Here is a 14,173-nt window from a genome sequence, read left to right as displayed (position 1 = left end):
GGGAGCATGCAAAGGGGGATTTACTTACCTGTGCACACAACCACATTCTGTTGGATATTAATGACTTTGTTTTTAAGTGTTGCCTTGCATTAACTGTTGAACATCATGTGCAGCTGATCGCCGTCCTTTTTTCAATCACTTTTTCATGGGAAATTCAAACAGCAGCCTTGCCAAATCTTCGCGTTCCAGAATATTCTCATCCCGTTTAGAGAAAGGGACATAGCTGAGCGTTGAGACCATTCACTTCAAATGCAGGAGAGCCAGAGTTCAAATCCTAGCATCTCCAGATTGGGCTGGGAGGGAAACCTGCCTAACAATCCTGGAGAACCGCTGCCAGTCAGTGTAGACAATACAGAACTAGATGGACGCAAGTTCTGGCTCGGTATATAAAGGCAGTTTCCTGTGATCTTAGGGTTCCTATGTTTCATTCCCCCCCCCCCCCTTGCAAGTAATTCTGGTGGTACTTGCATTCAAACAAGGTCTTCAGCAAAGAGAAAACAAATGGTTCCTTAAAGCATCCATCGTATAAAAGGCTAAGTCTGTGATTCACACCCACCTTGTCACTCTGAAAGAAGGGGGGAAACCTTTCATTGTGTGCATTTAGCAAGCATTGAACAACTTGAGCACCCCTCCCCAACAATTCAACTTGAAAGCAAATCTAGCCTTCCATCATGCCACAAGTTGCTTGATGTGACAAAAGCAAAGGTTTCCTCTTGCTTTTGCTATCGCCGCCTTCTTCTGATCCGCTTTTCCAGATTGGTGTGTTGTTGTTTTTTTAATCTTTTCTTCCTCATCCTAGTTTTTCAAAACAACCCCCTCTTATCTGATCAAGAAATTGGCTCCTTTTAGCAAACAATGATCTCAGCACTTGGGATTTCTCTTCTCCTTGTAGATAGGGCTGGGGATAATTTTCTCTTTGAACAGCTGCTGTAATTTACCCAGGAGAGAGAGGGAGGGAGGGAGTGTACTAGGTGGGGGTGGGAAAGATGGAAGGGGGGGGGTCAGGGTGCTTTGGTGATGGCGGTGCTCATTGCAAGGTCATTGGTGAAGACAATAGCTCATTTCCTTCCCACACACTCATCTTCCTTAAAAAAGAAGAAAAAAGAAGAACCCTCAACAGAGTGAAGATAATTTATGGCTTTCTTCCCCCCACAATTAAAAAAAAAAGAGGGGGGGGACCTTTTGGCTGTTCATCCCATCCGCCTGATGACTTCACCCCACCTTTTTATGCGCTACCCACCACATTTTACTCATACAGCTTCCACCGTCCTTGTGCATTAACTCTGCCAGACATGTTATTCCAGGCATCAGCCCCCCTCCCCCTTACTCCCCCCCCCACCTTCATCCCTGCATCTTCCCCAAGGGAGCATTTATTCTCACTAGTCATTGAGTAGGCTGGGGGGTGGGGCATGCCTCACAGCCAACAGTTATGAGAGAGAGACCCAAGGGCAGAGGTTAAGCAATGTCATGGCATCCCTGTTATTCTCCTTGCAGCATCTCAAAGACTTAGTGCTCTCTTCTGCATGCTGTCCCTTGCTGTGGAACACTTGTCTTGAGTAGGCTCCAGAAACTTTCCTATTGCTGGCTTTCCCAGCTACTGCATTTGTCTGCTACAGGACACAGAGAATGGCCTGGAAGTGTGTTGTTGCATTGCTAAAGCTAAGCAGGTATCGGCCTGGACAGGACCTGGATGGGAGACTGCCTAGAAACCATCGATGGATAATCTGCTCTACTGCCTTCCCTTGAATGCCTGCTTGATCTCCTCCCAGACAGTCTTTCCTCACCATCAAAGGAGCCTATGGTTTTAACGGAGCTTCTTCTTAGATAATGATTTTCCAAACTGTGATATTTGCTGCTGTCTTTAAAGCACATATGATGCACAATCCCACCACCCCTCAAAGAATTCTGGGCACTGTACTTTAAGGGTATAAGGACGTGAACCAAGTTATAAGGAAGGAAGGAGATTCCAACGAAACATCAGGAAGAACTTTCTGACAGTAAGAGCTGTTGGATAGTGGAATAGACTCCTACGAGACGTGGTTTTTAAGCAGAGGGTGGTTGGCCATCCGTCATGTATAATCTAGTTGAGATTCCTGCATTGCAGGGGGTTGGACTAGATGACCCTCAGGGGTCCCTTCCAACTCTACAATTCTGTGATTCTATGGTTGCTGGGAATTATAACTCTGTGAGGGGTGAACTACAGGGCCCAGAATTCTTTGAGGGAAAGAATATGGTTTTTTTCTGGAATGTTTGTAAAGGTATAGTGATTACATAGCTGTCAACTTTTCCCTTTTTTAAGGGAAATTCCCTTATTCCGAATAGGATTCCTCACAAGAAAAGGGAAAAGTTGACAGCTATGTGATTATAATACCTGCTATGTAACTTGTACTTCTTACTACATTTGATTGTATGCTCCCTTGGGCATTGCTGTATGAAAGGGAAAAGTGGGGTGCAAAACATTTCATTCTTTCTTTGCTTGTATGGACCCATCAGGGGGAATGGTGCTTTCTAGAGTACAAGAGGACAGGTCCCTGCCTGAAGGAGCTTACAAGCAGGCAAGCAGGGGACAACACAGATGCAGTGTGCATTTGTTTTAGTTGCACGTGCTTAGGCTTAGGCAAACTCTAACGGAGAAAGCAGCATTTTGGAATCTACAGAAAGTATTCCTGAAATGTGCAGGTTGTGAAGTTGTATCTGATTGGGAGGTCTTGTGCCACAAACCCACTTTCCCAAAAGATCAGACCTTTTTCAGAAAGGAGAGTAAATGGGCAATGCACTGGAAAGTGCAGGATGACACTTGTTTGAGATCACATCATCTAGGGCTTCCCTGCAAACAAATCAGAATGAATGTTTCAACAGACAGGTCTTCCAAAAGTATCCATGCAGGCTGGGTTACAGCACATGGTAGGGAAACTGGGGAGGTTGTGCCAAGGGCTTCCTGGGAAAGGTGGCTTTTGAGGAGGGATTTGAAGGAAGCAAAAGAGGTGGCTTCAAACAGGTTTCCTGGGAGGCACTTCCAAGCGCACAGGGCAGCAAGGGAAGAGAGGGTGTGAGCCCTTTTGAGGGAGCAAGAGACCTTCCAATAAAGGAGGGTAGTAGAGTTGGAGGCAGCTAGGTCACAAGCAAGGATGCACCTGAATATCAGAGCTGAGAGAGGCCCCTGGAGAGAGGGACAAAGAGCTCATGCTTGATCTCACTCCGACCCTAGGAGTCCTCATAAGGGAGCTGGTCCTGGAGGAAGAACTGTGAGGGGAGAGACTTCACCACCTGCCTTGCCCCACCTTCTAGTTTCTGCTTCTCAATTTGCATTGTATTTTATGTACTGTGGCTTGCTGTTGTTTTATTGATTATAGCTTAGAAATCATTTATTGTAACTGTTGGGTGGATTTCTGTTTAACTTTTATGTTATTATTTAATACTATTCTAATGATTGTTGAATGTTACTTTTTAAATGTAGGTTGCCTATTTTAAAGTTATGTTTTATTATCACATTTTTGTATTTCATTAGATTGTTATAAGATGTACATTTTTTGTTATACAAATAAAAAATGATGATGATCTCGGCAGGAGCGTAGCAAGGGGGGGTGGTCCACCCTGGGTTCCATTATGGAGGGGGTGACAAATTATCAAGGAACAATTTTTTTTGAAAATGCCTGCTCCGAAGGTCTTACCTTACTATACTAGGGATTATATAGCTATATATGAAATTTCATGCATATCGGTTAATATCTTGACCGTCCTCCACCAAAATAGCTGTTCACTTGGCTGTTTTCCTATTACAGGTGGGTAGCCGTGTTGGTCTGCCATAGTCAAAACAAAATCGAAAATTCTTTCTAGTAGCACCTTAGAGACCAACTGAGTTTGTTCCTGGTATGAGCTTTCGTGTGCATGCACACTTCTTCGAAGAAGTGTGCATGCACACGAAAGCTCATACCAGGAACAAACTCAGTTGGTCTCTAAGGTGCTACTAGAAAGAATTTTCGATTTTGTTTTGACTGTTTTCCTATGTTATGAAGGCTGAAATTTCAGTTCAGAGAGCACTTACTGTTCCCAACCCTAACCCTGTGGAAAGCCATCTATTAGACTTTAATTTGATTTTGAGATGTTTTAGGAGGTAATTGTTTGATTTTATACCAATGTCATGTATCTGATGTTAGCCACCCTGAGCCCGACTTCGGCCGGGGAAGGTGGGATATAAATAAAAGTTTTATTATTATTATTACTTGTTATTATTCCTTTGTAAGAAAATATGAAATAATGTAAAACCATTTTTGTGGGGGGGGGAATCAATGGGGGGGTTGACAAGAAATTTTCCACACCGGGTACCACCTGACCTTCCTATGCCTGGGGGGGGTGTGACAAATTTTTTTTTGCCCCCGGGTACCAATTTACCTTGCTACGCCCCCAGATCTCGGAGTGGTCAGGAAACCCATGAAAGGGTGAAGCATCAGAGTCAGAGCTAGGAGAGGTGAATAATTTTGGCAGCAGAGTGCAGGAGGTATGATAGCAAAGGAAGGTCAATAAGAGGCAGTATACCAGGCAAATGCTGGAGATAAACAAAGGCTTCTGTTGGCTACCAAGGGGAACTGGTACTTGGACTCGTGGCGTGATCCAGTAGGACTCTTCTGATATTCCACTTGGCAAAGTCTAGGTATGGACAGCTGAGAAAGGCGCTCCCATCCTTTGTTTAGCTTCAAGACACCAGCGCTGAAACATACTGCGTGAAATTGAGGAAATCTGATTGGTGTTGACCTGCAAAAGCCCAAGGCAGCTTCATCCCTTCTCTCGCAAATACGCGCGTAACTTTTCAGCGAGGACCCACCCATTGGTGGAGGCGCCCAGCCTCTCTCGCTTGCCCTCCCGCCGGAGGGGCCAATAGGAAAGCGTCCTCCTACGTGCTGTATTAGCATATCAAAAGAAAAAGGCGAGGTTAATGAACCACTCGTAAAAAGGAGGGGTGGGTGGGCGGGCGCTGGGAGATCACAATAATACAAGAAAGGGGGAGGAGCCAAGGCGCTCCTGAAATCAAACTTGGAGGAAGCGGCAGCAGGAGCGAGACCAGCGTTTCGCAGCCTTCGCCCAGTTTATGTTGCAGAGCCCGGGAGGTGGGTGGCAGAAGATGCGAATTCGCTTGTTTTAATCTGCATAAAAGGGGAGGTCTCAAATGGCAAAACAGACCCTCCGCTCCCCATTCAGAAGAGTTTAGCGGGAGTGAGCGCTCGAGGTTTCTTTTTTCTCTTTAATAAGAGAATTTATTTCGTCCTTATACAAAGAAGCGGGGTGGGTGGGGAGAACCCCAAATAATTCTAACCGGGGTTAAAAAAATTCTAATTCAGAGAACCAAGAATTAAGACTTCCTAGCGAGGCACAGGGAAGAAAAAGGTCGCTTCGTGGAGAGCAGGAGGAGACACCCCGAAGTTGCATCTGCCCCTCGTCCATTCCTCCTCCTCCGGACCCCGAACCCAGGTCCGGTCGCCCAACGGCCGGAGCAGCCGCCTCTGTACCATGACCGAGATCACGGAGAAGGAAAATGACCCGCAGCAGCACAACAGCGATCCGCAGCAGATTCCGGGCACCGCTCCCAGCCTCCACGAGACGAAGGTACCCAAGGCTCCCCCGACGCCGCCTTCCCCTCCGCGCGATCCGTGGCGCAGACTTTCTCTCTTGCGCCTCTTTGCTCTTCTCTTTTAAAAAGCGCAAACCTGATCCTCCTTGGTTAGAGCTGCCTCCCGCCCGGGATCGAGCGGGTTGGGGACGCTGTTTTGTTTTGGGTTGTCTGCTGTCACTGTGTTGTGCGTGTGTGTGTGTGTCTCTTCCCTCTTGGAAAATGTGAGCATCTCCACTCCACCCATCTGCCCATCGCTTTGGTTTGCAAACAGTTTCTCCCCTAGACTCGAGCGTGTGTATGTGTGTCTCTTTGCGTCTCCTCTCTATCTCCCATAACCGCTCGTGCCTCCCTTTCCCTGCAGTAAACGAGGAGTCCGTGGCCGCCCCCTCCTCACCCGCCAAAGCGCGCCTTTACGTTCGCTCCACAACCGCAGTGTGCGTGGGGCTGAGTTGGTTTCCCCCTGTGGACATCTCTCTCTCTCTCTCTCTCTCTCTCTCTCTCTCTCTCTCTCTCATATGTTTCTCCTATGCGGTGCACTCGCTCTTTGCATAGGGCACTGTGGGGTTACGGTGCTGTGGGATCGGTGGGGGGCCGGAGGTGGGGAGTCAAACCTCCAGATTCCTCCCTCCCAGTCTTGTGACCGATTTCCCTCTCTGGATGTCGAGCGGCGTGTGTGTGCGCGCAGATACGTGTGTTCTTGGTTTCCCAGTAAGGAACGATTCTATTGGGGGGGGATCTTAAGTTACCTCTTGTATGTGTCTTATATGCCGAATCGATTCCTAGATCAAACGGCAGGATAGGAAGCCGTGCGATTACATATCTATCTATAGATACAGTACATGGCACTTCTAAATGCCATACAACCCGAACCTGTCATATTAGCTGTGTTCTGCCCCCCGCTTATAATCAGTGTTGTAAATAGACTTCATGCCCCCCCTTCTCCATCGACCTCAGTCATTGAAAAGGTAAATGGCTAAAAAAAAATATGCAGTGTATCTATACCTCTGTGCAATACCTAACTTAGCCTTGTATGTTTTCAAAGGGAGGGGGAGCGCGTTCCAAAAGGTTACTAGCGTGGGAATCATATCTTAATGATGGCAGGAGAGGGGTGGGATTTGGAAACCAGCAATTTAGCGTGGTGGGTCTGTGTGTGTGTGTGTTCCACTGCAGTAGTGTGACTTATTAGCACATGCTTTAATTGCAGGCTTCGCTGTTTTAATGGTTGTGTTCTTTCTCAGCTGAAGCCTAGAGGGGGGAGAGTGTCTTGAGATCCAATTTTGGAGGGGAGGGGTGGAGAAGGAAGGGGGGGAGAGAATTGCTTTGCTAAATGTAGATTTGTATATTTTAATTGCCTGGCTCAACCAGAGCAAAGTGCATCTAGTCCAGAATTTTGCGCAGGATCCTGGTCCAGAATCCAGCCCACTGAATGCTTCTAAGTAGCTCCAGAATAGGGCACTAAAGGGCCTTCTCTTGGTGCTTCTATTGCAGCATCTGGAATTCCAAGGAATGCTGCTCCTGTTTATGGAGGCTCAGCTAGCTATAATGACTAATAGGCCCCCTCCTCCATGGAAAGTGTTGTGGTTTCTATGTTTTTCTAAAGCTGGGAAGCCTTTGGCTCTGAAAAGATGCAGGCACTCAAGGAGCCACTCGTGGAAAGGGCAAGTGTCTGGCACTGGCTCACCTACGGTACATCTTGTCACTCATTTCCTAGAGCCCACCTGCCTCCTTCCTCTCCATTGTGGTTTGAACAAAAAAAAACCCACTCTGTGCATGTTCAGAGGCCTGCTCCTTTCTCCATTCTTGCAATTACTGATCATAGATTTAGGGACTTCCATACACCCCTGGAGAATGCTGAAGCTGTACATGCACCCTAAGAGTCAGAATGGGGACAGAATCAAGAGTTCTTAGCTGGTGACCTATTTCACCCCAGACAGCAGGATCTCGGCTGGTCATGGTAGGGGCAGGCGCTCATAGATACCGGTACTTGCAAAAGCAGACCAGAACCTCATGTGTTGTATGACACAATGTAGGCTAAGACATAAGAAATTGTGGGCCGGGGGGGGGCAGGCTTCTTATTTTAACTCTCATCATGTGCATTCCACCCCCGGTCCAATTTGATATTAACGTCTACATGAGCCGAGGAGGAGGGAAAATCTGTGTTGTGTGAATACACAGGCTACATCTCCCGCCTGCTCTGATGACAGCATCTCTGCTGATGTCAGTGCTGTGACGTTGGCTGCTAATTCATCTAATATCCCAAGTAGATTTGAAATCGGGGGAGGACAAGCTGTGATGCTGCGGAGGGTTTTTTTTTTATCCACCCCTGACAAGTCCCAGCACAGTGTGTGTGTGTGTGCGCGCGCGCGCATGCATTTGTCTTATGCAAACACAACAGGACATGGTGCTACTTTGCCCTGCAGTTCACTTGCTCCGAAGTTAAGTGTGGGGAGAGATTGTGAGGGGGGGGGGTCGAGACGCAGTGTTCCGCAGGTTCCTTGCGTGGGTGAGGTACTCCCAGATGGCTCGCAAGTCTGTGCACCGAGTGGCTGTTGTTCCTCTCTTTGTTATTAATCATTTCTCATTGACTTGTAATTAATTTGTAAACCTTGATCTCGTCTCGCTGCTGCTCCATGCGCAGAATCTGCGAGGTAGATCACTGGTGGGCCATTTTTGAGACTGGGGGAAATGGCGCTTTGTTTTTATTATTTATTTATTTATTTACCTTTGTATCCTGCCTCCCCCCCCCAAGGAGTTAAAAGTGGCATGCATACTTCTCCACCACCACCCTCCCGTTTTGTCCTCACAACAACCTTAGGAGGTTGGTTAGGCTGTGAGTGAGCAACTGGTTCAAAGTCTCCATGCCTGAGTGGGGATCGAACTGTGGCCTCTCAGGTCCTAGTCCAGCTCTCTAACCACTACGCCACGCTGGCTGTCATACCGTCTCTTGATCTCTTTATACCTCCTCCAAGTGCTAAGCCTTGTTCTGGACTGTACCACTCCAGGTTGGTGATGAAGTAGGGTATTGTGTATTTTGAAGGCTTCCCTATGTTTGTGGGGGGGGGGGACTCCCAGAACACACACACACACACACACACACACACACACACACACAAAATGTAAATGGGGGAGAAAGGATCATCCTAACCTTCTCCCCAACAGGCTAGACAAATATATTTGAGTGGGTGGGTGGCTGTCTTGAGTGGTGGGCTACTCAAAGATCCAACCCAACCAGTGGCAACCAGTGGTGGAACAGTCCAGGGAGAGCTTTACCACTTGAATCCATGGACTGTATAGATCGTCCAGAGAAAGGGGAGGTTCAAGTGAAACACGACATGTACAGAAGGCAGTGGACTCTTACCTCGGTAATAGTGATAGGACAGGCATCCTCCACCACACCTGAGGGCACCACGCTAGCTTAGGGAGATACCGTGTGCAAGCCCCATAGCACACACAGGCACACAGTAGCGTTGTCCTCCAGCACCTCTCTTCTGCTCCCTGCCTTGCAGCATCTGCACCTCTGAGGCAGCTGTCTCACTCTGCCCAGCAGTAGGGCTGGCCCTGTGTGCCTCCAGGGGAACTTAGGGGGCTAGGTGTGGTCAGACTGGCTGACCCTCCTCTTTTCCATGGAGCAAAGATGGGAAACGAGTGCAATGAATGTAGAAATAAATGCTGTGCAGCAGAAGAGTTGTGCTTTGGTGGGGGCGTGAGCTAGCCTGAAGTGGCCAGTCAGCTGCCACCGGGAGCCTTTCCAAAGGTCTTTCTCGGCCTAGTCAAAGAGATGGAGAGCAGTTTTGATACTAATCAGGGACAGAAAGTACAGGCTTGGGGTGGGGGGGCTTGGGGGAAATCATGAGGCTTTTACCTGGAGCCAATTCACACATTTCTTTCAAATGCCCAAGTTTAAAAGGCAGTGATAAGTATGTTTGGAGAAAGGTGGAGTCTTGCAGAGGGGAAAACAAAAACCTATGCTCTGTGCTCCTGGCATGGGGTTCTGCAAATCGTTTCTGCCACACCTCTAAATACCAGCTTCTGGGTCTTGCAAACAAGGAGGTTGTTGATGTGCTGAAGTCCTGCTTGTGGACTTCCCTTGGGCATTTGGTTGGCCCCTGTGAGAACCCACCAGCCAGGGCTCCTCTTGAGTTCTTCACAAGAGAACAGAGCTGTACTCCAGCCGTGGTGCATCATTCGATTAGATGTGGGTTGAGGAGGCTGATTCATGCCTGAGGCAAAATGTGTCCCAACTTGTAATCCTGACCCCTTCCCCTCACACTGTGGATTCACACAGGCAAGCACAAGCACACCCAGCCCCACATGTGGTGGTGGGGGGGAGGAGGATGCAGTTGCTCAGTGTTGGTGGCAAGAGTATATAATTCTCCTCCTCTCCTCAGGCCAAGCTTGACTCCTGACCTTTTTGGCACCTGTGGTGGAAGAATGCAAATAATGCTTCCCTGTTAATTAACATGGGAGATGGAGGGTGTAGTGCCACCAATATGGTCTTCTGCACAGGCTCCTCTGCGGTGCATAGGCCCGCCCACAAACACAACACGCCAGTTGGGGCCTGCGCAGGAGGGTTTCACAATTCAGTTTCTATGATTTAGTCCGCACTTCCCTAGGGTCACTGTGGGCCTGATCATATTCTGGTCTGCTCCTCTTTAATGGAGCCCACAATTTGGATTCCCACAGCTCTTTTAGTCAGAACTCATGGAAGAGCTGCTCCCACTCTCCACCATGAAGCCGGAGGCACCCTCCTCATGCACTTCTGACACCCTGGATCTTCCACGGCCAGCCACTGCCTCAGATTTTCCTCCCATCAAAGACTGTGCATTCCAGAAGGCTCTTCTTTGCCTGTTCGTGTGGACAATACTCTCTTCTGTGCTGGTTCCTGGAGCAGGATGTGACCATAAACGTTAGTTATCCTATTGACCAGGCTTCCTCGGCCCTCCAGATGTTTTTGGCCTACAACTCCCATGATCCCTCGCTAGCAGGACCAGTGGTCAGGGATGCTGGGAATTGTAGTCTCAAAACATCTGGAGGGTTGAGGTTGAGGAAGCCTGCTATTGACTAACAGAATCATAGAATTGTAGAGTTGAAAGAAGTCCCAAGGATCATCTCACCCAACCCCTTGCAACGCAGGAATATGCAGCTGTCCCATACAGGGATCGAACTTGCAACCTTGGCGTTGTCAGCACCACGCTCTAACCAGCTGAGCTATCCAGGCACATAGTTAACTGATTCTCTGGAAGCGGGTCCTTGTTTAGCCTCTGTGCAGAAGAGGGGAGGTATCGGTGAGCTTTGCCAAAACAAAAACAAAAGACCCCTACACGGTTTGCAGAAGTAGAAGGAAATCTTTAAGGGGGGGATCCCAAAACACCCCAGTGATGACTGAACATGGTCAGTGACCATGGCATGCTGGCTACCTGTTGGGGAGGGAGGCTTGGAAAGCCAGTAGGAGGGGGGAATGGAGTATCCTGCAAGAAGGCATGACGGCTGGCATCCCCAACAGGAGCATGCTGTACTGCAATATTTTGTTGCAGGTGCCACTGGTGCTTCTGTTTAAAATATATATGCTTTTAAAAAAAAATGTTGAGCAGAATAATCTGTGTCCTCGTTACAGAATAGCTACAAATGCAAACTGTGTGGTACATTAGCTAGATTAATGCACAAAGGCTGGGAAAACTTGGGTTTGAATCCCCACTTGGCCGTGAAGCTCTCTGGGTGACCTTAAGCCATTCATTCTCAGCCTTACCTACCTCACAGGGTTGTTGTGCGGGGAACATGGGGGAAGCACGCCATGGAGACTGCTCTGAGCACCATGGGGCGGGGAGAGAGAGTCAGAGAGGAACAGAAATGTTTCTGAATGTGCACATTTCTTATCTGGTCTTGGGAGTGAAAGGAGGAAGGTGAAATGGAAGCAGCAGGCTGGCTGCTTACACCTGTGTGAGTACGTTTACATGCGTGTGTAAATATCAAACATGCATCTGCCCTGCTCCCTTTCAGAGATCTAACGTCTAGACCAGGGGTCAGCAAACTTCTTCAGCAGGGGGATGGCCCACTGTACCCCAGACCTTGTGAGGGGGGGCCATATATTTTTTGGGGGGGGATATGAACCCCACAAATAACCCAGAGATGCATTTTAAATAAAAGGACACATTATACTCATGTAAAAACACGCTGATTCCCAGACCGTCTGCTGGCCGGATTTAGAAAACGGTTGGGCCGGATCCAGCCCCCGGGTCTTACTTTGCCTACCCATGGTCTAGACGCCAAGGGAAGGGGGCTGAAACTGGAAGCATCCCCTGTGTCTCCACCAAAGGCAAAAAAAAAGAGAGATGAAATTTATGGACCATGTCTCTTCTCTTCCTAGGAACATATATTTATATATGGGGCTATTCCTGTTGATTTGGAATCCTTGAAAGCAGCCTTGCCAGCGCCTCTTCAATTTGCTGCGCTAGCTTAATAATAATCAGGAACTACAACAAACTACAGATGCCCTTCCTGCTTCCCCTCCTTGTCTCAATCATTTTTTCTTTTCTTCCTTTTTAAGACCTTTTGCACACCAAGCCCAGCCTTGAGCAGGCAGCCTGCTGTGGATTCAGGTTGCAGTGCCTTCTAAGGGAGCTTTGGCAGGAGGAGGGTGGCAGGGAGAAAATAGGAAAGGGGGGGGGAATGATGGGCCAGAAGGCAAATGGGAGTGGAAAGAAAGCCGTGATTAACCACCTCAAAGCTTCTGAGCACATGTGGAGAACTAGAAGAGATTTCTCTGGCTTGTCCCATCTCTGGAGCTCTCAGCTTGCCTGTTCTTATTGTGTGTTTTTGAGCAAACATGGTTTGTTTTGTTATGTGTATGTGTGTGTTTTAAGTCACAGAGGAACAAGCAAACCCCTCTGTTCCTCCTTGGTTTGATTTGATGTCGAAGTGTCTTTGGAAAGAAAAGGCACCTACATCAAGGATGGGTATATCAAGGATTGTCCTGCATCGTTACAATGCATAAGGAATATCTTTCTGCGGCCTTCACTGCAGCCCCTTAAGCAACGTAAAGAATCTAACAGAACAGACACAGTGAGAGACGTTTCGGCTGATCTGTGCTTCCCCTGCCCCTCTTCAAGGTTGGAAGTAAATTTATAAATAAAAGGCTTTAAACTTCACAAGGAATTGGCCTTGGATTTCTCTGAAAGGAGAGGTGCTGGAGCTAGGGATTGTAGCAGAATCACTTCCTAGACTCTAAAAGCTTGCAGCCAGCCAGAATAATTCCCAGACTGGTTTGGCTGCTTAGTGATGGCAGAAATAAACTCTGTTCATGCTCAGAGGTACCCTCCCCTATCCTGAACATATGAAACTCCCGTTTGCAGAGTCCAATACATTGGTCGATCTGGTACCCTGAGGTCTTCTTCTTCTTCTTCTTCTTCTTCTTATTATTATTATTATTATTATTTAGCTCTCCTTTAATCTGAAGATGCCAAGGGTTGCACTTGAGACCTTCTTCATTCAAAACAGATTCTGTTGATAATCTCTAGTGAGCGCTGGCTTAATTTAAGCCAAGGATGGGGAACCTTGAGATGTTGCCGGACTCCAGCTCTCTTGAGCCCTAGCCCAGTGTTTTTCAACCTTTTTTGGACAAAGGCACACTTGTTTCATGAAAAAAATCACGAGGCACACCACCATTAGAAAATGTTAAAAAAATTAACTCTGTGCCTATATTGACTATATATAAAGTAATTCTCTTGAATTTTTCAATTTTTCCCACGGCACACCAGGCAACATCTTGCGGCACACTAGTGTGCCACGGAACAGTGGTTGAAAAACACTGCCCTAGCCAATGTGACTGATGGTCCTGAAGGCTGATGGAAGTTGTGGCCCTCCAAATGTTGTTAGGCTACAAGTTCCCCATCCCTGATTTTAGATCTGATGGCAGGTTCTGAAAAAGGGTTAGAACCAGCATTGGGAAATTTAGATCTGTGTGTGTGTGTGTGTGTGTGTGTGTGTGTGTATGTTTACAAATTTAACAAAAAATATGGGGTAGGGAGAAACAGAAAATGAAAAAACGAAGGCTCTTAGATCCCTTAAGAGCAAGTGTAAATAGAGCATTTGGCTTGGAGCGGAGTCTGGGAGAGCTGTGTTCAAACCTCTATTCAGCCATGGTGTGTGGGCTGCTGAGTGATGCTGGAGAGGTTGAAGGTCGTGTGCTGATCACTCAGTAGGTTAGTGAACCAGGGAGAGGGTGCTGGGGCAGGCATGGGTCTGTGAATGCCCCACCTTTGCTCGTCTAGGTTGTGCCCGCTTTCACTCCCTCCTCCTTCTCAGTGCTGCATTGCATTTCTTCCATGTGTTGGACAAGGGTAGTTGGAAATTAAAAATGGCGGGCCAAAGGGAAAGTGCAGTTTCCACCAAAGAAATGGAGAGGGGCACCCAGTTTCTGCTTATTCCTTTTCCTCGTATTTGTATTTCTTTGGGCTTTATTGGTGTTTCCTCTCTCGCAGTTAGAAGGAACGCTTTCTTCTCTAACTTTCCTTGAGTTGCTGCGAGCATTTCAGACCCAAAAAGGAGAACCTGGCTCCACCTTCTAAT

The 14,173-nt window shown here is 47.7% G+C and overlaps 1 protein-coding gene and 1 non-coding gene across 2 annotated transcripts in view; one reads left to right on the top strand and one right to left on the bottom strand.

The window, feature by feature from the left end:
* Positions 1–5,360: 5,360 nt before the first annotated feature.
* Positions 5,361–14,173, top strand: part of STAC2 (SH3 and cysteine rich domain 2) — a 42,105-nt gene continuing 33,292 nt past the window's right edge. The window contains exon 1 of the mRNA XM_033170576.1: positions 5,361–5,601. Within this exon, the coding sequence (XP_033026467.1) occupies positions 5,506–5,601 (96 nt within the window). The 5' untranslated portion in view covers positions 5,361–5,505. The remainder of the gene's footprint in view (positions 5,602–14,173) is intronic.
* On the bottom strand, positions 10,753–10,826 carry TRNAV-GAC. Its single transcript has one exon. It is a non-coding gene; the product is annotated as a tRNA-Val (tRNA).

The sequence above is a fragment of the Lacerta agilis genome, chromosome 14 (genome assembly GCF_009819535.1).
Source record: "Lacerta agilis isolate rLacAgi1 chromosome 14, rLacAgi1.pri, whole genome shotgun sequence".
In the NCBI taxonomy this organism is placed as follows: Eukaryota; Metazoa; Chordata; class Lepidosauria; order Squamata; family Lacertidae; genus Lacerta; species Lacerta agilis.
Note: the sequence above shows the minus strand (reverse complement) of the source record. Positions and strands in the feature narration are given on the sequence as shown.